The sequence below is a fragment of the Sciurus vulgaris genome, assembly GCF_902686455.1.
Source record: "Sciurus vulgaris genome assembly, chromosome: 6".
Lineage (NCBI taxonomy): Eukaryota > Metazoa > Chordata > Mammalia > Rodentia > Sciuridae > Sciurus > Sciurus vulgaris.
This window is the reverse complement of record NC_136466.1, coordinates 114141180-114162099: the sequence shown is the minus strand read 5'-3', so window position 1 is coordinate 114162099 and position 20920 is coordinate 114141180. Positions and strand designations below refer to the sequence as shown.

Sequence of the window (20920 nt, the reverse complement as noted above, 5' to 3'; positions counted from 1 at the left end):
GTGCGTATTTATGGGCGCATAAATGTGCCCAATATTTTATCCTCATAACTTTATGGGGAAGACACTATTATCCTCATTGTAAAACTGGAATAATCTTCCCTAAAGTAACAAAAACCTCTAGGTAAGAAATGATCCAGTCAGAATTCAACTCAGCTCAGGACCTGCACTCTCAGTCACTAGGCTGTGCTGCTTCTTCAGTAAAAATTAAAACAATGGAATTTTTCCCCCTGTAAACAGATCAGCAAAATTTTTAAAGTTAATGGCATCAAATGTAGATGAGCATTTCAGGAAACAAGTGCAAGTTCACTGTTTTGTAATAAGAATACTGGCCCAGCACAGTGGCACATGCCTGTAATCCCAGCAGCTTGGGAAGCTGAGGCAGGAGGACTGCAAGTTCAAGGACAGACTCAGAAACTTAGTGAGGCCCTAAGCAACTTAGCAAGATTCTGTCTCAAAAGAAAAAAGAAAAAAGGGCTGAGGATATGGCTCAATGGCTAAGTGCCCCGGGTTCAATCCTCAGTACCAAAAAAAAAAAAAAAAAACAAAAAAAAAACCTAGGGGCTGGGGATATTGCTCAGTAGGTAGAGTGCTTGCCTCGCATGCACAAGGCCCTGGGTTCAATCCCCAGCACCACCAAAAAAAAAAAAAAAAAAAAAAACTGAAAGCAATTCAGCAAATGTTATCAATATTTAAGATAGTATCTAACACATCCCCCACTCATGCTGGGGATAGAACCCAGGGTCTTGGACTTGCTAGGCAAGTGCTCTACCACTAAGCTACAACCAGAACCCAAAAATACATATTTTTTGAACCTGGTTATCCTACAAATTAATTCCAGAAACTTATCCTGCAAATTAATTTCAAAGATGTCTATACACCAATGTACAATGCACTATGTTAATGCCCCCCCCCAAAAGTGAGGAAAAATTTAAGGAGTCTGTATCCTTTAAAAATGGAGATCAATCTCCAGAAACAGGTGTGGGAAAAATTCTAAAACATTAAGTGAAAAACAACTGCCACAAAGCAATATATACAATTTTTTTTTTTTTTTTTTTGGGTGCGGTGGATCGAACCCAGGGCCTTGTGCTTGCAAGGCAAGCACTCTACTGACTGAGCTATCTCCCCAGCCCCCTACAATATTTTTTATGAAAAAGAAAATGTGGTATAAATATGCAAAGGTTTTCTCTCTAGGATAGCAAAAAAAAAAAAAAAAAAAATCACATCATTTCTTCTTGGAAGAGTGAGGCTGTTGCTGCTTTCCCCTCCTCCCTCCTCCAAACAAACAAACACATAACTCAGAAAGAAGTTGTAGAAAAATGATCATGTATTATTTATAAACCAATCATAAAACAAAATAATTTTTTAAAGTCACAAATACAACAGGTATATAAAGTCAATTTGGAGACAGATACTTCTTAAATATGCTGCAAATCCTTGTACATCCCTGCTGCTTTCCAAACAGGTGTGGTTCAAACCCCGTGAAGACTGTAATTTCATAGTTGGTAAGAGGTGAACGAAACTGACAATAAATATGCCAACAATTTTTTAAAATACTAAGTGGTAAATGCTATTTTAGTTGCAAAACACTCTTACTCAGACTGAAGTTAGTAAAAACTTATACAAAATTTGTATTTACATGTTGAAGATCCTCACTGTATTTTTCTGGAATAGTAATATACACAAAACTCAACACAAAAAGGATCAATATAGAAATAACTCAAAATTCCAATAAGTCGACAAGGAAATTTCATTGAGATGAATACAAAGAGGCACAAAACTTTTTTTTTTTTTCATACCAGGGATTGAACCCAGGGATCCTTAAACACTGAGGCACATCCCCAACCTTTTTTTAAATTTTGAGACAGGGTCTTGCTAAGTTGCTTAGGGCCTCACCAAGTTGTTGAGGCTGGCTTCGAACTTGCGATCCTCCTGCTTCAGCTTCCCAAGCTGCTGGAGTTACAGGTGTGAGCCACTGCACCAGCACAAAACATTCTCACAGTTTTTCTTTTTAGAAACTATTGTGGCACCTTGTCAAGTGGCAGTGAAGCTCAAACCAATAGTTCTCAAATTTGTGTGCAGAAACATCACACAGGTTTATAAAATGTCCCTGCTCCCACCATCTGAGCTCTTGTTACTGAAGCTGAGAAACCTATACTTTTAACAAGATTCTCAATGATTTTAATGAAGTGTACAAGAATGCTGCTCACTGAACATTTGAATTTTGTCACCCAACCCAAGCTCACTGCTATTGGTTGGAAACTCTGAGCAGTTTACCTTGTTAGTTTCCTCATTTGTAAAGTCAGTCAATCAGATTGATGCTCTCTGAAGGCCCTCAAGCCCTAACAAGGCTAAGATGGACCTCAGACATAGAAGAAAGATTCAGATAGAAACCTAGCTTTCACATCAAGTGTAGTTTTTATAGGTAACTGGATTTTTGTCTTTCCACTACCTCCTATATCTTGCTCTATCAGTTCAGTTTTTGGGACATAGGAGAATTGACACACCTTTGTTAACGTGAGAGACTTTTCTCATGCAAACAAGGAAGCTTCCAGCAATCCTGGGAGAAGCTACATATACATGGTCTGTGCTAGGCCCTGCTTGGTTAAGCAGTAACAACCATCTCCCCACAATGGAAAGCAGGCTTTGCATCCTCTTCTAGAACTCCATTTGTAGAGCTGGAATACTCAATAGGAGGTTTTAACACTGGTTGAACTTGAAGAGTAAGAGCTGGATTTCCTGGAGAATTTCTTTGAGTTGAGGGATATTTGCATTCTCTTCACAGTGCGGACGCTACGACAAAGGAGAGCGTTCTTCACATGATCCCTAAAATCTTGTGAAACAAAGTAATAGACAAAAGGGTCGATGCAGCTGTTGAGGGTGGACAGACAGAGGGCTACAATGTATAGGGCATAGACATGGCTCTGGCCTCGGCTTTTAATCAGGAAATAATGCACCACCAGCAGAAGGTTACTGGGAGTGAAGCAGATCAAGTACATGGCCAGAACAGTGACAATGAGTTTGATGGCCCTCTGCCTTTTCTTTTCCGAGTGTTCATCCATGGCAGAAGACTGGAGCGTTCTGATCATGAGCACATAGGCAGAGGCTGTGAGGAAGGCTGGGAACATAAAGACTCCAATGGCCAGAGAGAGGAAGTAATTGAACATGTCCCCCACCAACACCTCCTCAGGCAAAACATCATGACAGGTTGTTATGTTGAGGGCTGGAATGTAGATGGTCTGCTTCATGACATACAAGGGGATAGTGACCAGCAAAATCAGTAGCCATATTCCCAGGGAGATCCCAATAGCAATGTTTGCCTTCTTCCTGGTGTGTACCATGGGGTTCACGATGACCCAATACCTTTGCACACTGAGGCAGGTCATGAAGAGAATGGAACAGTACATATTGCCATAGAAAAAGCCAATGAGCACCTTGCAAAGAGATTCCCCATAAATCCAGTTGTTGCCATTTATGTGGTAGGCAATCTTCAAGGGGAACCAAATAACAGACAGGAGGTCTGCCAAGGCCAGATTGGCCATGTAAACCACAGCAGGGTGCTTCTTCTTTGTTCGGAAAAGAAAGACCCACAGGGCTATGCCATTACTTGGCAGACCAACCGCAAATACAATTGTGTAGACAATTGGAAGAAAGACGGTCGTGAGCTTTCCAGTGAGGACAGACGTAGAAAACTCATCCACAGAAAAGCCTGGTTCCACTGTAACTCCTTTTCCGGTGATTGGAGGGGGGTTATTATGTTTACCAATAAGACTTCTTCCTTTAGAGGTTCTATTGGATTCTGTGTGAGAAAGACAGACAAGGGTTATTGCTGAAATGTTTCAACAGAAAGGCTAGTTTGCGTAACTGAAAATATTTAGACAAAGACAGAAATAAACTATTAGAGAATTATACAAAATGCTTACAAGGGCTTTCTTTGGGTGAAGGCACTTTTTTAAAATTGGGAATTGTGGAGTATACATGGAACCCTGATTTCAAGAAAAGATTTCTTGAAAAGAACGTCAGTATTTCAGTTTATTTTTAAAAACTGCATACTAGCTAGATGTGGTGGCATGTGCCTGTAATCCTAACAACTCAGAAGACTGAGGCAGGAGAATTCAAGTTCAAAGCCAGCCTCAGCAACTTGGTGAGGCCCTCTTTCAAAATAAAAATAAAAAGGGTCGGGGGATGTGGCTCAGTGGTTAAGTACCCCTGGGTTCAATCCCCAATACAAACAAAACAAAACAACTGTGTGTACTCGATTATTCTTAGCTCATGTCCATCAAAAGTGCCTTGATGGGTCAATTAGCAAAAATCTGTTTAGGATCAAGTAGTAACTGTTTTATGAATACTTAATATATAAGACAGAAGCCCTACCCTGACATCCGCTTCCTAATTTTTCATTTTATACTGGCTGGCTGTCCTACTCTGGCCCTGAGCCAGGAACCAGCCTAGCCTTTAGTCAAGCCTTATCCCAGAGCTTGGCAAGGGAGAGTCCCAGGATTACAAGGGACATTCCCTCTCCAACCACAAGGAGGGCAGAAATTCCCTCCTTCTGTTCTGGCTTCCTGGAGACCTTCCCATAGCTGCTTGGTGGTAGGCAAGTTTTTTGACCCTAAGATCATTGGACTGGTGGTGTACTGATAACAAGTTTGTGTTCTCATTTTCAAACATGTAATATACCAAGTTTTAACAAATTACCCCTCTTCCCTTACAGTATGAATTAAAAAAAAAAAAGAATCATAAACAAGCCAGGCCATGGTGGCATTCATGTGTCTGTAGTTCCAGCCTGAGGCAGGAAGTTTGCTTGAACCCAGGAATTAGAGGAGGTAGGCCTGGCAACATAGTTAAGTCCTGCTCTCAAAACAAACAAACAAAAAACCAACTAACAGACACATTCACTCTTCATCCTGCCCCAACCAAATGCTCTTGAACCTGGAGAAAGAAGTGAGAACACTGAAGAATTTTACTTTAATTATAAAGAACAAGCGTGTGCAATGGTGCACGCCTATAATCCCAGAGGCTCAGGAGGCTGAAGCAGGAGGATCATGAGTTCAAAGTCAGCCTCAGCAAATAGCAAGGAATTAAGCAACTCAGTGAGACTCTTCCTCTAAATAAAATACAAAATAGGGCTGAGGATGTGGCTTAGCAGTTGACAGCCCTGAGTTCAATCCCCCGTACCAAAAAAACAAACAAAAACAGTTGGCCTCTACCATGCAGAGACCCTTGTACCAAAATATTATATATGGTACAAGGAAGGACATTACACCTCTGGTGAGTTCCCCTGATAATTCTTATGCTCAGTCACCACTTCTTCCTCTTTTATCTTTGCACTAATATTCAATAAAATTACTCACTTTGTAAGGCTTCCCCTATGTAGGACTAACAGCGGTTAGACTAGGTGAAGTGTTGGAGGTAACAGAAATTAATATTTCAGTTTTTACTTAGTTTTGAAAGGTAGTTCCCCAAAAGAGATGTCTGGGTCCTATTTCCAAGAATTTTGAAGATTACCTTATTTAGAAAAAGGGTCTTTGCAGATATAATTAGGGATCTTGAGAAGATTATCCTGGATTATCTAGTGAGGCCCTAATCCAATGACAAATGTCTTTTTAAGAAGGGGAGATTTGAGACAGAAAAGAAAACACAGTAGAAAGTAATGAGAGAATGGAGGCAAAGACTGGAATAATGCCATAGTACAAGACAAAGGACACCAAGAAAAGCCCAAAAACCAGAAGCCAGAAAAGGAAAGGAAAGGATTCTTCTCTAGACCTTTTGAAGGGAATGTAGTCATGCCAAAATCTTGATTTCAGACTTCCAGTCTTCCAGAACTATGAAAGAATAAATGTTTTTTGTTTTATGCCATCAGTTCATGGAAATTTATTATGGTAGCCTCAGGAAACTCATGCTTATGACAGACTTATCTCTATTGTTTCAATTTCTGGGTTTTGTTTTTTTTTTTTTTTTTTTTTTTTTGTACCAGGGATTGAACCCAGAGTACTTTACTGCTGAGTTACATCCCCAGTCCTTTTTATTTTTTGAGACAGTATCTCACTAAATTGTTTAGGGTCTTGCTTAGAGCCTTGTTAAGTTGCTGAGATTGTCCTTAAACTTGTGATCCTCTTGCCTCAGTATTCTGAGCCACTGGGATTACAGGTGTACACCTCCACACCTGATTCAATTTGTTTTAGAACTTTCCAAAATGAGCAGTTTTTTAATTAAGAAATTATTCCTATGTATTGTAGTGCCCTTCAAATACTGAACTCTAACCCCATGTAGCTCAATGATAAAGTACTCCTGGGTTCAATCCTCAGTACTGAAAAAAAAGATAACCAGACATCTTGGGCCTCTAAGGAAACACCTGCAAGGTAACCCTACCAAAAAAGGGACCTGACTTCATTGTTGGAGTCCATTTGGGCTGCTATGACAAAGTACTGAAGAATTGGGTGGCTTATAAACAACAGAAATTTATTTCTCACTGTTCTGGAGTCAGTCTGGAAATCTGAGATCCAGGTCCCAGCAGGGTAGAGGGCCTTCTTCCACTTGCAGATTGCAGGCTTCTGGCTGTATCCACACATGGCAGAAAGGGGGAGCTAGTTCTCCAGTCTTTAAGGACACAAGTCCCATACTTGTGCTCTGCCCACCTGACCTAATTACCTCTCAATGGCCCCTACCTCCTGATAGGATCCCATGAGGGATAAGATTTCAACATGAGTTGGGGGTGGGTCACAAACATTCAACCCATAACACCAATCCAGCACCTGAATCCAATTACCAAATTAATGGAAGTAAAGGGGCTAATGAGACATGTTACATAACTCCCCAAGAAAATGGCAAAATTCAGATTTGTGGAATTTCTACTGGATAAAGGACATAGTTTCTTCAAAATATAAATTGTAAGGCAAAAAATAAACAGAGATGTGGAAGTGAAATTAAAAGATTTAAAAGAGGGTGTGGGACTCCAGTTCAATGACAGAGTACTTACCTAGCATGTACAAGGCCCTGCGTTCATTCCCCGGTACTGCTAAAACAGATTTAAAAGATACATGTCACAAAATGTATGCACTTTATTTGGATGCTGATTCAAATAAGTCATTAAAATGTCATTTATGAGACTATTAGAAATTTGAACCCTGAGTACTTGATTATATTAAGAAATTGGTGGTAGACAGGTGTGGCACATGCTTGTAACATCCTAACAACAAAGGATGCTGTGACACAAGGATTACAGGTTTCAGGCCAGCCTGGGCAAATTAGCAAGACCCTAGACCCTGTCTCAAAAGAAAATAAAAGGACCCTGTTTCAAAAGAAAATAAAAATGAAGGGAGGTTGGGACTGAGGATATAGGTCCCCAGTGGAATGATTATCTAGCATATGTGAGGCCCTGGGTTCAATCTCCAGCTCAGCAAAAAAAAGGGAAAATAATTTTTAATAGATATGATAATGGTATTACAGGTATGTTTGAAAACAAATCACTTATTTTAATAATAGATTATAAAATATTTTAGGATGAAATTTGATCTGGGATTTATTTAAAAATCACAGGGATTGCAGGGCCTCAGACACAGCTGGTGGGAATATAAAATGGTATAATCAACTTGGAAAGTTTTCTGGCATTCCTCAAATGGCTAAATTGAGATACTGTATGACTCAGTCACTTTACTCCTAGGAATATACCTAAGAGAAATGAAAACATGTCCATTCAAAAACTTGTCCATGAATATTCATAGAAACACTATTCACAGTGGTCAAAAATGGAAAAAACCCAAATGTCCATCAACAGATGAATACATACAACCAGTGAGATATATCCATACGATGGACTGTTACTTGGCAATGAAAAAAAATGAAGTATTAGCCGGGCAAGGTGGCAAACGCATAATCCCAGGGACTTGAGAGGCTAAGTCAGGAGGATTGCTAAGTTCAAGTTCAAGCCAGCCTCAGCAACTTAGCAAGGTTCTGTTTCAAAATAAAAAGAGCTGGGGATGTGACTCAGTGGTTAAGCACCCCTGGGTTTAATCCCTGGTACAAAAAAAAAAAAAAATCCACAGAAATGGAATATTGTAGCTGGGCATGGTGGTGGGTGGCACTGCCTGAAGTCTCAGCACTCAGGAGACTAAGGCAGGAGAAGAATCACTTGAGCCTAGGAGTTAATGACCAGCTTGAAAAACAGAGCAAAAAAAGAAAAAAGATTAAAAAAAAAAAAAAGGAATGAAGTGTTGATACAAGCTATGACATCATTTTGAAAAAATTATGCTAAGTAAAAGAAATCAGCCACAGGGGACCATATATTGTATGAGTCTGTTTATATTAAATGTCTAAAATAGACAAACCCAGGGAGAATAGATTAGTGGTTGTCAGGGGCTGGAGATGGGGAGCGTTAGTGAGTGGGTGACAGTTAAGGTTTCTTTTGGGATTTTACAGTGATAGTGCACAATTCTATGAATGGGTGAATTGTATAGTATGTAAATTACGTGGTAAGGAAATCTTTTTTTTTTTTTTTTTTTTTCAGTGCTGGGATTGAACCCAGGGCCTTGTGCTTGCAAGGCAAGCACTCTACCAACTGAGCTATCTCCCCAGCCCCAGGAAATCTTAACGAAGCTATAAAAACTAACCCAGAGCTGGGTCTGGTGGTACACCTCTGTAATCCCAGTGACTTGGGAGGCTGTGGCAAGAGGATAGCAAGTTTGAAGCAAGGTTCAGCAACTTAGTGAGGCTTTCAGAAACTTAGCGAGATCCTGTCTAGAAATAAAAAATAAAAAGGGCTGGGGATGTAGCTCAGTGCAAAAGCATCCCTGGGTTTAACCCCCAGTACCAAACCAAACCAAACCAAACAACAAAACGAAACCCAAAACCTAATGAACCCAGAGAGGAGGGATAAGAAGTGGGTATAGACATAACAAGTTTAGTCAAAAGTAATAATCATTTAAGTTGTGTGGTGGATACATGAGAATCATTCTTAATATCCTATTTTCAAGCAGTTAAATTTTTCCATAAAACCCAGCACATATCAAAGTTCATGTGAAGAGAGACCAAAATCTATTTTAAATAAGAATGCTAAAATAAAGAGAAAAAAAGAACAAGGAAATACAACATTAACAAAAGAAATGTGGACTGAGGTACAAAAAATGAAGAGAAGATGCTGGAGAAAGAGGACTCATGTGGTATGTAGAAGAATATTTACTGGATCATTATTCATTAGAGCAAATCAAAAATGTTGATGTCAACAGCTACCGAAAAGGGGACTAGTTCAATAATTTGTGATATTTACAGTCCCCCTATAAAAGTATCTACAGATTGGCCATGAAGACTTATTAGGTAAAATTGAAAAATTATAGGATGGTATTACAATACCGTCCTCCTATTGCTATATTATTTATGCATAGATCTAGTTGAGAGTGACCTACTCTTCCCACCAAATTAAGATAAAACAAGTACTTTGTGTTAATTTTCTTCTTCTTACCCCCTCTTGCCTACTATCCCCTCAATCCAATTGTTCTTTTGCTCTCAATCTTTAGGAGTGCAGACTGAAAGAGAAAAGATTTTAACTGTTGGGTATCCTTTCCTAAGTACTCTTTTAGAAAATTTCCCCCAGCTGCTTGGGAGGCTGAGGCAGGAGGATTGAGAGTTCAAAGCCAGTCTCAGCCAACTTTGCAAGGCCCTAAGCAACTTAGCAAGGTCCTAAGCAACTTAGAGAGGCTCTGTCTCAAAATAAAATAAAAACAAGGGCTGGGAATACAGCTCAGTGGTTAAGCGCCCCTGGGTTCAATTTCTGGTACCAAAAGAAAAAAGAAAATTTCCTCAGTGTTCTTTCAAGATAAAGTGTTTTCTTCAACAGTTGACTAGCCAATAAGACCATAAGATGTCAAATACAGGGGGATATAGCTCAGTTGGTAGAGTGCTTGCCTTGGGTGCACAAGGCCCTGGGTGCAATTCCCAGCACCACCAAAAAAAAAAAAAGTCAAATACAGATTTCATGAGATATTGCCTATCAAAATTAATTAGTAACCAGAAGGCAAACAAAGAGGATCAAGCACAGATGTAAGGCCCATCTTCATGTTCATTACCATCTTCTCTCATGTTATAAATCACTGAAAATATTCCATGTGTTTATCAACAGAAGACCAATTTTAAAATGATGATATGGGGCTGAGAATGTAGCTTGTACATGCCTAGCATGTGCAAGGACCTGGGTTCAATCCCCAGTACTGCCAAAAAAAGAAAAAAATGATGATCCATCCTCCTAGAATAAAAATGTTTTACCTGTATTGACATGCTACTTTTAGCTTATAGCTTATATAATCCCATACTTACCAAAAAAATGTCCTGTTATTTGTGAATGTACAAACCAAAATGTTAGGAGTGCTTATTTTGCACTGAGGTTGGGATGATTTTATTAAATATTTTCCTGTTTTCATTTTTCCCCTATAATGACTACATATTATTTTTACCATTAAAAAAATTATACAGAGAACAGAATTTTCAGTCTCCAAAAGAGAAATGGAATGAATGAACCACAGGGACCCTTGTAGGCTTGGGACATGGTATAAAAAGGATAACTGCCTAATAGAAGTTGACTTAAATGCCACACTGCCTTTGACCAGCAGTCACTCTGGGCAAGTCTCCTCACTTCGTTCTTCATCTGATATTTACAAAGGTTGTTTAGGTCAGGAGATTGGGCCAGCTGTGGTGATGGAGGCTGGTAGGGTGCTGGCTTCCAGGAGTTCACATCCCAGTGGGGAGACATTAAACGTATTTACACAAACAATTATGCACAAATATTGTGAGAGAAAAAAAAGAGGGGGCTGATGAAGTGTTTTCTTTGCCTTGCTCCCTCCCCTATCCAGGGTCCCTACCTACAAAACAAGGTTATTCTATGCTAGTTCTTTTCTATGAGGCAGTCATTTGGGGTGGGGATTTTGGGAAGAAACTCAAATCCAGTCTGCCCTTTAGCAAACAGAGGAGCGCACAGAAGTACCACCACGCTAACAGAAGAAGAGCGAAGAGCAGAAAAGTTTTGATGATACTCTAGATTGTATCAGTCAGTTTAATTTCAAGTTGTGAGGAAAACTCCAGGTACCTGAAGTCTCCTTGTTACTTAAAGAACCCTTTAGGAAAGTTACTCTGCAAAGGAGTAAAAGTATGCAGGGGAAATAAAAACCAAGGTGCAATATTAAAATAGCCCTGGTTAACAAGTAACCTGATTTTTCTTTATTGTTAGACAGAATTCACCTTATACTCCAGAAATCTTTCCATCCCCAGTCCCTCACTCTGTAAACAATAATAAATCAAATAATCAGGGATATGTACTACAGAACTATGTGAATCATTAGTGTTGAATCACCTACGTTCACATTTTTTAAGTCTGCATACATTAACCTTTGCTCCTGGGTTTTAGTTTCCAACTTTAAAAGACAAAGGCAAATGGAAAGGCACTAATAACAGTTTCAATACTTCCCCCAAACAAATAAATGCCTTTACTCTGATGATGAACAATAAAATATGTATCACTGGTGCAGTTTTCAAACTTACATCATAACACCCCTTTCTGTAATTCCAGAAGGCAAAGAATCACATTCTACAGTCTAATTCACTGTGATTCGCTCTTTTACCATGTCTTTTATGTAGAGGTAAAAGTGAGAAACTGCCTTTTACAGCACATCTGCAAATTTCTCAGGGAAATTAAAATCTCCCTTTTACCGTCACCAGGTTGTCCCCAAACAGAAGGACCTCAGTCAACATCACAGCAGCGCGATCGCGGGTTGTAAACAACCCCCACAGCCCTAGAGACCCGATCAACCAGGGAGATTTTACTCCCAGCAGGGCCAGTTAGAACACCCCTGGAACAGCACACCCACCAAACCCAGGCGCAGAGCACAAGCTGGCCCTAGAGCACCGCCCTGCACCGCTCCCTTACTCTTCCGTTCCCAGTGCTGGCAGCCTTCGGCCTACAGACCTGGGTGGCCGCCAGCGTGCCCTCCGAATGGCATGGAAGGGCCTGGAATTCCAGAGCCAGAAGGTTACCTGGTCGAACATAAGGCAAGATCCAAAAAGTTCCCCTTGTAAATCTACCTGACACCCGAAGGGCCTGAAAGTCCGGCCTGACTTTTTTACTCAGGTCATCCACGGCTGGGTCTTGGACACCATGGGCAGACCCCACATAAAAGGCCGCAGTGGTTAGAGGGGGGTTCAAAGCGCGAGACAAGCGGCTCCCAGGCCAGGGCTCCCACCCACAGCCCCTGCCGTGAGCCAGCAGCTAGCTAATCCGCTGGCCCCGCGGGACCGGCTAGGAGGAAGTCGCCAGAGTGAGCGAAAAGCTACTAATGACTTGGGTGTTTGCAAAGGAACCAACCCAAGGGAGCAGAGGCCGAGTTCTCAGCGCACCTTTTAGAAGTGGGCATGCCTCTCTTCCCTCCCCTTCCCCACACCGAGAGCGGGGGATTTAAAGGGCCCAGTCCAAGACCCTCTCAGTAAGTGGGAAGTCCCTGAGGGCACCTCTGCCTTCAGCCGGTCTCCACCGACTTCGTTGCTCCTGATGTCTCCGCTGATGGTCCCCCAGGTCCAGGGACCCCCCCCATCAAAGCCACTAAGGGACTGAGGGATGCGGGGAGGTAGGAACGGGGGCAGAAAGCTGTTGGTGCGCTAGTTCCGCTCCCACCACCTGCCCAGCGCGCCTCACTCCAGCTCCTCAGCGTACGAACCCTCTCGGGCTAAGTCTCTCACCTCGAGTGGTCTGACCGCAGGAGGCAGAGGCCGCCAGCAGGATGGCGCCCCCCAGCAGCCACACCGTGCTTCGACTTCGCATCCTTCCAGCAGCTCCGACGCCGGCCGGGCGGGGAATCCGCCGCCACTGATTCGAAACTCAGTGCCACACTCGATACACCCCGAAAAAGCCACCCTTTCACCTGCCTCTAATCGGAGGCTCTGCGCACGCTCGACCAGGTCGGGCTCAGTTTCACTGAAACCTCAGCAGCTGGGCGCACCTGCGGAAAGCCACGCCCTGGGGCCGGAACGCGCACCTCGGGCCCGCCCCCTTCGAACCTTTGGCGTCGGGGCCCCGCCCCCGTCCACCTGGCAGGGACGGCCTCCCGCCCACTCTGGCCATGGTCTCTGCAGCTGCGGGAATCGACCGCCAGGCGATGTGGGGCGGGTGAGGTGGTTGCCTTGGAATGCCAATGACAGGAAGGCCGGGACCGCGGCGCGGGTCCTTCCGGGCCTGGGGAGGGCCTGGAACTACCTTTAATCTTTATTATTCCCAAAGGTGTCCGTCTCCCTCACCTACGATGAAAATGCCCTGACCAGGGCTTACTGCCATTCTCGTTGGTAATCGATGGGGGGCTTTGCAGTGTAAAGGGTACTGCGGGGCCAGGAGTGAGTTTTTGATATGCAAAAGCAAGGCAGGCGCCTGTGGAAGGTAGTCATAAGGGGTCAGGGATTAGTTTCTCACTCTGCTGGTAACAGCTATGACCTTGAACACACCTCTTCACTCCCTCCGGGTCCTTTGCTCTTCTGTGAACTGAAGCGTGGGAAAATACGTGAAACTGGTAATGTATTTTAAGTGCCAAATGTCAACACTTCAAGATCATTTTCTTGTTTAATCTCCACAATAACCCACACAATTAATATGGTTATTCTTCCGTTTTACAGATCAGAAAATTGAGTTTAGGAAGACTGCCCAATCACATGGTTCATGCATTTTGTAAATGTCTATCACATTTGGACTTGAATCTATGACTGTCATTTTCTTCTATTAATCACTGCTCTATCCATGCTTCCACCAGGGTCTCTTCTGCACAGGGTTCCCATAGTCTATAAAGAATATATAAGCAGGGGTTGGGGGTACTGCTCAGTGGTAGAGCAGGTGTTTAGCAAGCACAAGGTTTCAATCCCTAGCACCCATGGGTGTGTGGGCCAAACACACACACACACACACACACACACACACACACGAATAAGGGAAAGAGGAATGTGGAATTGGAAATAGGTGCACAGGGGCCTTCATCCTGTTGATAATCTTTTTAATTTTACCTACTTATTTATTTTTGGTACTGGGGATTGAACCCAGAGGGGCTTTACTACTAAGCTATATCTCCACCCTTTTTTATTTTTTAGTTTGAGTCAGAGTCTCACTAAATTGCTGAGGCTGGCCTCTTTGAACTTGCTATTCTCCTGCCTCAGCCTCCTGAGTCACTGGAATTACAAGCATACACCATGAACACCTGGCATTAATTTACTTTTTTAAAGGGAGAATAAAATAAAGTTAACTGTGATCCATTTAAACTGTGTTCTGGAACTGGGTGTTGTAGTACATGTCCATAATCTATCAGCTTCTCAGGAGGCTGAGGCAGAAATTCAAAGCCAATCTGGGCAATTTAGCAAGACTCTGTCTCAAAATTTAAAAAAGGGATGGATGTATCTCAGTGGTAGAGAACCATTAGGTTCAATTCCCAGTACTGCAAAAAATAAGATAAAACAAAAATAAAATATTGTTCTGGAAGAACAGAGAAGATACTTGAAGGATTAGTACATAGAATCAGATGGCTCCATGTGGCATGGTGCCTTTGGTCCTGGCTACTTGGGAAGATGAAGAGTTTGACAACCTGGACAACATAGTGAGATCCTGTCTCAAACAAAACAAAAAGAAAAAGAAAAAGGAAGGAAGAGGGGATCACCCCAGACTTGGTTTGACTAACTCCAGAAAGCAGGAGTAGGTAGAATCACAGAGGGAGTCTGACTTTAGCTCTATGTAAAGAGACCTGGTCCCAGTCTTTTGGGCCGCCTACTACAGGCCTGGGCTGCATCACTAGCAAAAGACCAGAGCAGGAGCAGAGTGAGCGGTCCAGATAGCCTCTCAAGGGACTTGAATCCTGATATTAGGTAGGAACTAGAAATGAGCAGTGACATGCATGGCAAGGGTACAAGTGTTCTTTAAATTACTTTAAGGTCTTCTTTAAACTACTTTCAAAGTGGGTAGAGAGCAAAGGATGGTAGTTAATTAGTAGAAAATAAACAGAAGCAAAGGAACTAGTGGGAAAATACATAAAAAGAAAAGGACTAATGGAACTAACTCTTGACAGGTTCCATTGAGATTGGTGTGAAACTAGGAATTACGGCTATAGGTGTCTCCATTTGTCTGGGATAGAAGAGTCCTTTAGTAGTTTAGGCACTAAGATCATTTCTGACCAGCTTCTGACCCCAGCGCCCACATTAACAGGGACTGACTTGTGAATGAAGCCCCCCCCCCCCCCCCCCCCCCCGCATGACAGTTTAGAAGAGGACCAACTAAGGTCAAACACTTCACTACCTGACATGAAGGAGGATTCATGATTGGTGAAAGTTGCTGAAGGAGGCCCCCAGTTCTTCTGGTAAATATCAAACAGTACTAAATTTGGAGACAGCATTATCTCCTTTGTTGTTCTCTGCCCGGAGACTCGAGAGTGCTCCCTCCTTGAGCCTTACTTTGCTTTTACTTTACTTTCACCTCACTTTCATATATATTTAAATTCTCTTGTGTGGCTTTTGGTGTCTAAATTTTCTTTCATTGGAACACAAGAACTGAGGTTTGGGGTTTCAACTCCCCACTTTCCTAAGACATTTTACTTTCAGGAGTTCATGATTCTCCCTAAGAGACTAAAATTCGGTGAGTCAGTTGCCAGTGACAATTAGTAATTTTGGAACAACCCAAAAACCAAATTACCACCATCCCTAGGTTTTTGAGTATTCAGAATGGAACTTATATCCAATGAAAAGCCTATGTCTTGTATATTGAACTCACTATGGGACCAATAAACAGAACAAATGTGGGTTTCAAATAATTCAGAAAGATAATATTATATAAAATGTCATACTGGCCAGTGATTTCAGCCATATCACCCCCATAAAACATTTTTCCGAGCCATGCGTTGTGGCACATGCCTGTAATCCCAGTGGCTGGGGAGGCTGAGGCAGGAGGATCATGAGTTCAAAGCTAGCCTCAGCAACTAAGCAAGGCCCTAAGCAACACAGCAAGACCCCGTCTCTAAATAAAATATAATAAAGGACTGACCATGTGACTCAGTGGTTAAGCACCCTGGGTTCAATCCCTGGTACCAAAACAAAAAACATTTTTCTAAGAATCCCATGTGAATGGTTAGTATTGTACCTCTTCCATCTGCATAAACAGGGGCTCATATGAACAGAGAAATAAAAGAAAGAGAAACAAATGGCCCTGAATAGCCCATGAGAATGGAACGTATACTTTCTGGGTAACAGAAATAGATGATTAAAAAAATTTTTTTTTCTTCCCAACAACCACAAAAAAAAGAGTTTCCAGGGGAAAACTATTCAGTGAATGAGACAATCTCTTTAATGAGGCACCCCTGAGGGGCCTCTCACGGCTGTGTCTCAAGGGAGTTCTTTTGGGAATGTAGAAAAGACAGCCTTTGAAATGGTGAATTTCTGGAGCAGAGACCGACTTCTCTTCTGGTTAACATCTGTGTGAGCTAGGCACTAAGCCTAGCTATGCTTCAGGCTCCTAACCAATAAGATGCGATTGATATTTTGTCTAGCTTAACGCCATCTGAGGATAAAATAGTGACTCCGGTGCAAAGCAGACGTTCAACAAACTTTCTCCTTGCTTCCTTTGCCTGAGGAGTCTTTGTCATACCCCACTTGCACTCCAGCCCTCAGGATGCTTGCTTCCAGGGCTGCCCATGCCTCAGTCCATGCCATCTTGTCCTCCCAGGAGTGTTGACTTCTAAAAGCAGCACAGGAACTGACCTTGTCTTGAACGGGGAACAGTTTTCCTCATGGGGACCAGGTTACTCCCCAGGAGAGACACCTGATCCCTATGATGTACCCCAATATTTTCATCTTCTCATCTGTATTATTACTACTGCACCTATAATCTGGGTAAGATAATAGTACCTTTCTTGTAGGGTGGTTGTGAGGATTCAATTTACTAGACGCCCACAAAGTGTTTCTGAGCCCAGTTCCTAGTATATAGTAAGCACCCAAGAAACAGGAGCTAGTGTGCAATGACTGCCTTCAACCAGATGTCTTCTTTCTAGAGAACACCACGTAAATGCACCAGCCCTTTTGATTTACATTTTCACTGATGTTTTTGTAGGATTATGCTTTGAATCACCAAAATTTCCAAAAAAGGAAGTTAGTGAGCAATACTATGAGTTAATAATCACAAGAATATGGTTTCTTCCTGCAGTTTAACTAAATGATCTATACTTATTGAAGTAGGTTTGCAAATGTTTTTCTGCATCTTTGGGACCTCAGCATTGGTATTTTAGATGTTGGTAATTCATTTGACTTGAAAGACCTGGGGTGTTGTGTGGTTCTGTTATGTAGTAAAGAGCAATGACCACAGGCAATTCAAGACTACCTGGCTTCCAGGGATGGTTTCCCACTCCCTACAATTCCAAGGAGGAATTTAGATAGTGATGAAAAAGGCATTTAATTCAAATGAATGCTGCACTCACTTATCAAACTCTTGCTGGAGAAACAACGTCCCTGAACTCTTGGATCCTGCTTAAATGGAGGTGGAGGAAAAACTATGCTCATTCATTCACTCATGTGTTGAGCATACATCCTGGATAAGGAGAGAAATGACTTCCACATGACAAAGCCTGCAGTCATTTCTCAAGCTTATGTCACCCAGCCTAACGTAGGACTCAACCCAGGGATCTTCCCAGCTCCACTCTTTCCTTGGTTCTTCACCTACTTCACTGGAGACTTGAAGTTGGTTCTTCACTGGTTCCCACTCAACCTCCTGACCTCTATCCTGTGGAGGGCCCTTGGGTTAGTCCTTGCAAAATATAATTATATAGCTTATATAATTATAAAGCATAATTACATAAATACAATATATATGATATCTTTGATCTCATTTAGTCCCATGTTTTTAAATACCATCTATGTGCCAACAACTCCCTAATATATATGTCTACTCCAGATTCTCCACTGCAGACATACAACTTTTCCATTCAGCTACTCAAACTCTCCCCTTGGATGTGTCTACTAGTCTATCAAGCATAAGTTCCAAACTAAATTCCTGATCTACCCACTTGTACCTGCTCTTTTCTTTCATAGTGTTCCCCATCAGCTTAAATTCCTGAGCATGGTGGCACACACCTGTAATTCTAGAAGGATCTTAAGTTTATGGCCTGCCTGAACAACTCAGTGAAACCCTGCCTCAAAAATAAAGACGTTAGAAAAGGGGGCTGGGAGAATAGCTCAATGATAGAGAAATTTTCCAGCACGTGCTAGGTCCTGGATTCAATCCCCAACACCACAAAAAATAATTATTAACTTAATTAAATAACTTCAATACCTCAGATCAAAAATCTTGACACCATTCCTGACTTTTTTTTTTTTCTGGTGGGGGGAGTGGGTACACATCCCCAGTCCTTTTTATATTTTATTTTGAAACAGGGTCTCACTAAGCTGCTTAGAGTCCCCCTAAATTTCTGAGGCTGGTTTGGAATTTGTGATCCTCCTGCCTTAGCTTCCTGAGCTGCTGGGATTACAGGCAAGCACCACCATGCCTTGCCATCCCTGACTTCTTTATGTTCCGTATCTCATCTATCAGTAAAGTCTTCCATGCAAATGTATCCAAAATACCATCCTGGCTTGTCATCATTATCTTTTGCCTGTGTTGTTACAGTGGTATGTTAATTTGGCTCCCTTTTGCCCAGAGTCCTCTCTGTCCATCAGTCTCCTCTCGGCATAGCAGTCAGAGCAAAACTGTTAAAATGGCCATCAGATCAGTTCACTTTCTTGCTGAAAACTGAAGTGCTCCCACGTCTCTCTGAATAAAAATCAAAGTCAAAGTATACACATACTGTCCTTTCCCCGTTTCACACATATGAAACTTCCTTGGCCTCATCTCCTCTCTCCATCCCCTGGTTCTGCTCCAGTCAGGTATGCCCCCTGCGATTCCTTTGTATTTGCTGTTCTTTGCCTAGAATGCTTTTACTTCAAGTGCCTCTCAATTCCTCTCCCTAAGGTATTGGTTTACTTAGACTTCAAATCATTAGAGCTGAAGGGATCCTTAGAAGCCAGAACCACCTCCCTGACCCAGTATCTCTTCACTTGTCAGCAGTGAGGCTGAGTCTAGATGGTTCAGCCTCAAAAGATTGAACCAATCATGGTGTCCTCTTGTCTATACAAAGACTTTTTTTTTTTTTAATCAGGGAGTGAACTCAATGGTGCTTAACCACCGAGCCACAACCCCAGCCCCAGCCCTTTTTTTATATTTTATTTAGAGACGGGGTCTCACTGAGTTGCTTGAGGACCTTGCGAAGTTGAACTCAGGAGCTTCCTGCCTCAGCCTCCCGAGCAGCTGATATGACAGGTGTGTGCCACTGGGCCCAGCTACACATAGGCTTTTGAGACCCAAGGGAATCATCTCTAATGATAACCATTTCAGGCACTGGTGGCCATCTACTGAGTAGGCTTGTCTTTTGGGGTTCATTGTTTTTAACATTAGATTTTCCCCTGCCATTCAAACAAAATGGGGCAAAGAATTGTGAAGACTTTCAAACTGGGCTGGAACTTTGGCTGGGTGCTGCTTCACTGAGACACATGGACAGTCACGAGACGATGGGAAGTAGAACTGCAGTCACTTTCTGAAAAGTGATAATGCCGCAGGGCGCTGGACTGGAACACACGCCTGGTGAGGAGTCGGGTGACGACATCTGTGCCAGCGATCACCTCTCGATGGGATGAGGTGAGGAGGGTCCCATTATGCCACTGCTGATTGCCGGGTGGGCTAGGCCGATGTTCAGTCTGCTCGCTGAGGCAGTCTTGTGGTAGGAGGCAGCCCCTCTTCCCATTTTCCTCTCCTCTCTGCTTCTACCTACCACTCCTCCTTTTCTCTGGATCCCAGAAACGCCATTCTGCCAATCTGAAATGTGAAGATAAGGTTGATATAGATGGTTCAAACACTGGTGGGTCCTTACTACCCTCAGGATTCAAGTCCAAAGTCTTTTTTTTTTTGAACTTCACAAGTGAAGGCCTGCCCACCTTTCTAGCAAGGCCTTCTGGGGCGTCCAGCACAGGATGGGGGCACCCCCAGCTCACTGTGGGAAAGAAGGGTGATGCCAAGGATAGGCTTTGCCACTTGATTCGGCTACTCCTGGCCTGACCACCAGGACTAAAAGCCTTATTTAAAAGCCTAAAATTGCTGGTGTTTCTAGATCCTCTTTTGATAAGTGTGTGTGTGTGGGGGGGCATTTTCATACCAGAATATTTATTGCTCTCAGATTCTCATAAAAAATATATCTTTCTCATAGACACACACACATACACACATACACACATATATATATATATATGAGACTGGCATTGAACATGGAATTCTCCTGCCTCAGGCTCCTGAGCCACTGAGATTGCAGGCGTGCTACATTTCTTTTTTGGTTGCAAATGCAACTCAAGTACCAGGCACAGTGGCACACACCTGTAATCCCAGCAAATGGGGATTGAACCCAGGGGTGCTTAACCACTGAGTCACATCCCTAGCCCCTTTATATTGTTTTTAGAGACAGGGTCTCACTAAGTTGCTTAGGGCCTCACTAAGTTGCTGAGGCTGACTTTGAACTTGTGATCCTACTACTTCGGTCTCCCCAGTGGCTGAGATTACAGGCGTGCACCACCATGACTGGCGAGTGTTATAATTTTTAAAGATCTTTACTTATGTGATATTTTGTTCTAATTTTCATATCTGTTTTCTCAGCCCATAAAGGAGTGAAACTGTTCTTCACAGAAGAAAAATTTAACTGGCAGGGGGAACTGTAATTCTAAAGCATAATCTAAGCACGTAATTAGTAAATAACAGCATAAGTAGTGTGTAGATCTTTTTTAACAGAGTTACTTTAGCATGGCAGATATATCTCTGGAGCTGGCATAGGAGACCTGCCTCAGTCCTTTGTACTTATTA

General features: G+C 42.4%; 1 protein-coding gene and 1 long non-coding RNA gene across 6 annotated transcripts in view; one reads left to right on the top strand and one right to left on the bottom strand.

The window, feature by feature from the left end:
- Positions 1 to 20920, top strand: part of LOC306664408 — a 1052029-nt gene that overhangs the window by 141076 nt on the left and 890033 nt on the right. The gene's annotated exons all lie outside the window — the stretch shown is intronic.
- F2RL1 (F2R like trypsin receptor 1) lies at positions 1303 to 12999 on the bottom strand. Of its 5 annotated transcripts, none has more exons than XM_079145041.1 (3): positions 12715 to 12999; positions 6977 to 7015; positions 1303 to 3796 (listed from the first exon to the last, which is right to left on the bottom strand). In XM_079145041.1, exons 1-3 carry the CDS (start codon positions 12794 to 12796, stop codon positions 2685 to 2687), a joined length of 1233 nt encoding a protein of 410 aa, XP_079001167.1. In that variant the 5' UTR covers positions 12797 to 12999; the 3' UTR covers positions 1303 to 2684. The 5 variants fall into 5 exon arrangements, with proteins under 5 accessions (XP_079001167.1, XP_079001168.1, XP_079001170.1 ...); XM_079145042.1 differs by having other exon boundaries at positions 6977 to 7012; XM_079145044.1 differs by lacking the exon at positions 12715 to 12999 and adding an exon at positions 12016 to 12681.

What these genes read in the sequence shown, in the direction of transcription:
- F2RL1 (XM_079145041.1), bottom strand. Translation starts at nt 12,796, where the DNA reads ATGCGAAGTCGAAGCACGGTGTGGCTGCTGGGGGGCGCCATCCTGCTG. An exon ending in CTGCGGTCAGACCACTCGAG is followed by an intron (nt 7,016 to 12,714) that starts GTGAGAGACTTA and finishes AATCTGTTTTAG; the next exon opens with CAGTACCGGGGAATGAACGC. An exon ending in CAGGGCCTTGTACATGCTAG is followed by an intron (nt 3,797 to 6,976) that starts GTAAGTACTCTG and finishes TTTCTCACACAG; the next exon opens with AATCCAATAGAACCTCTAAA.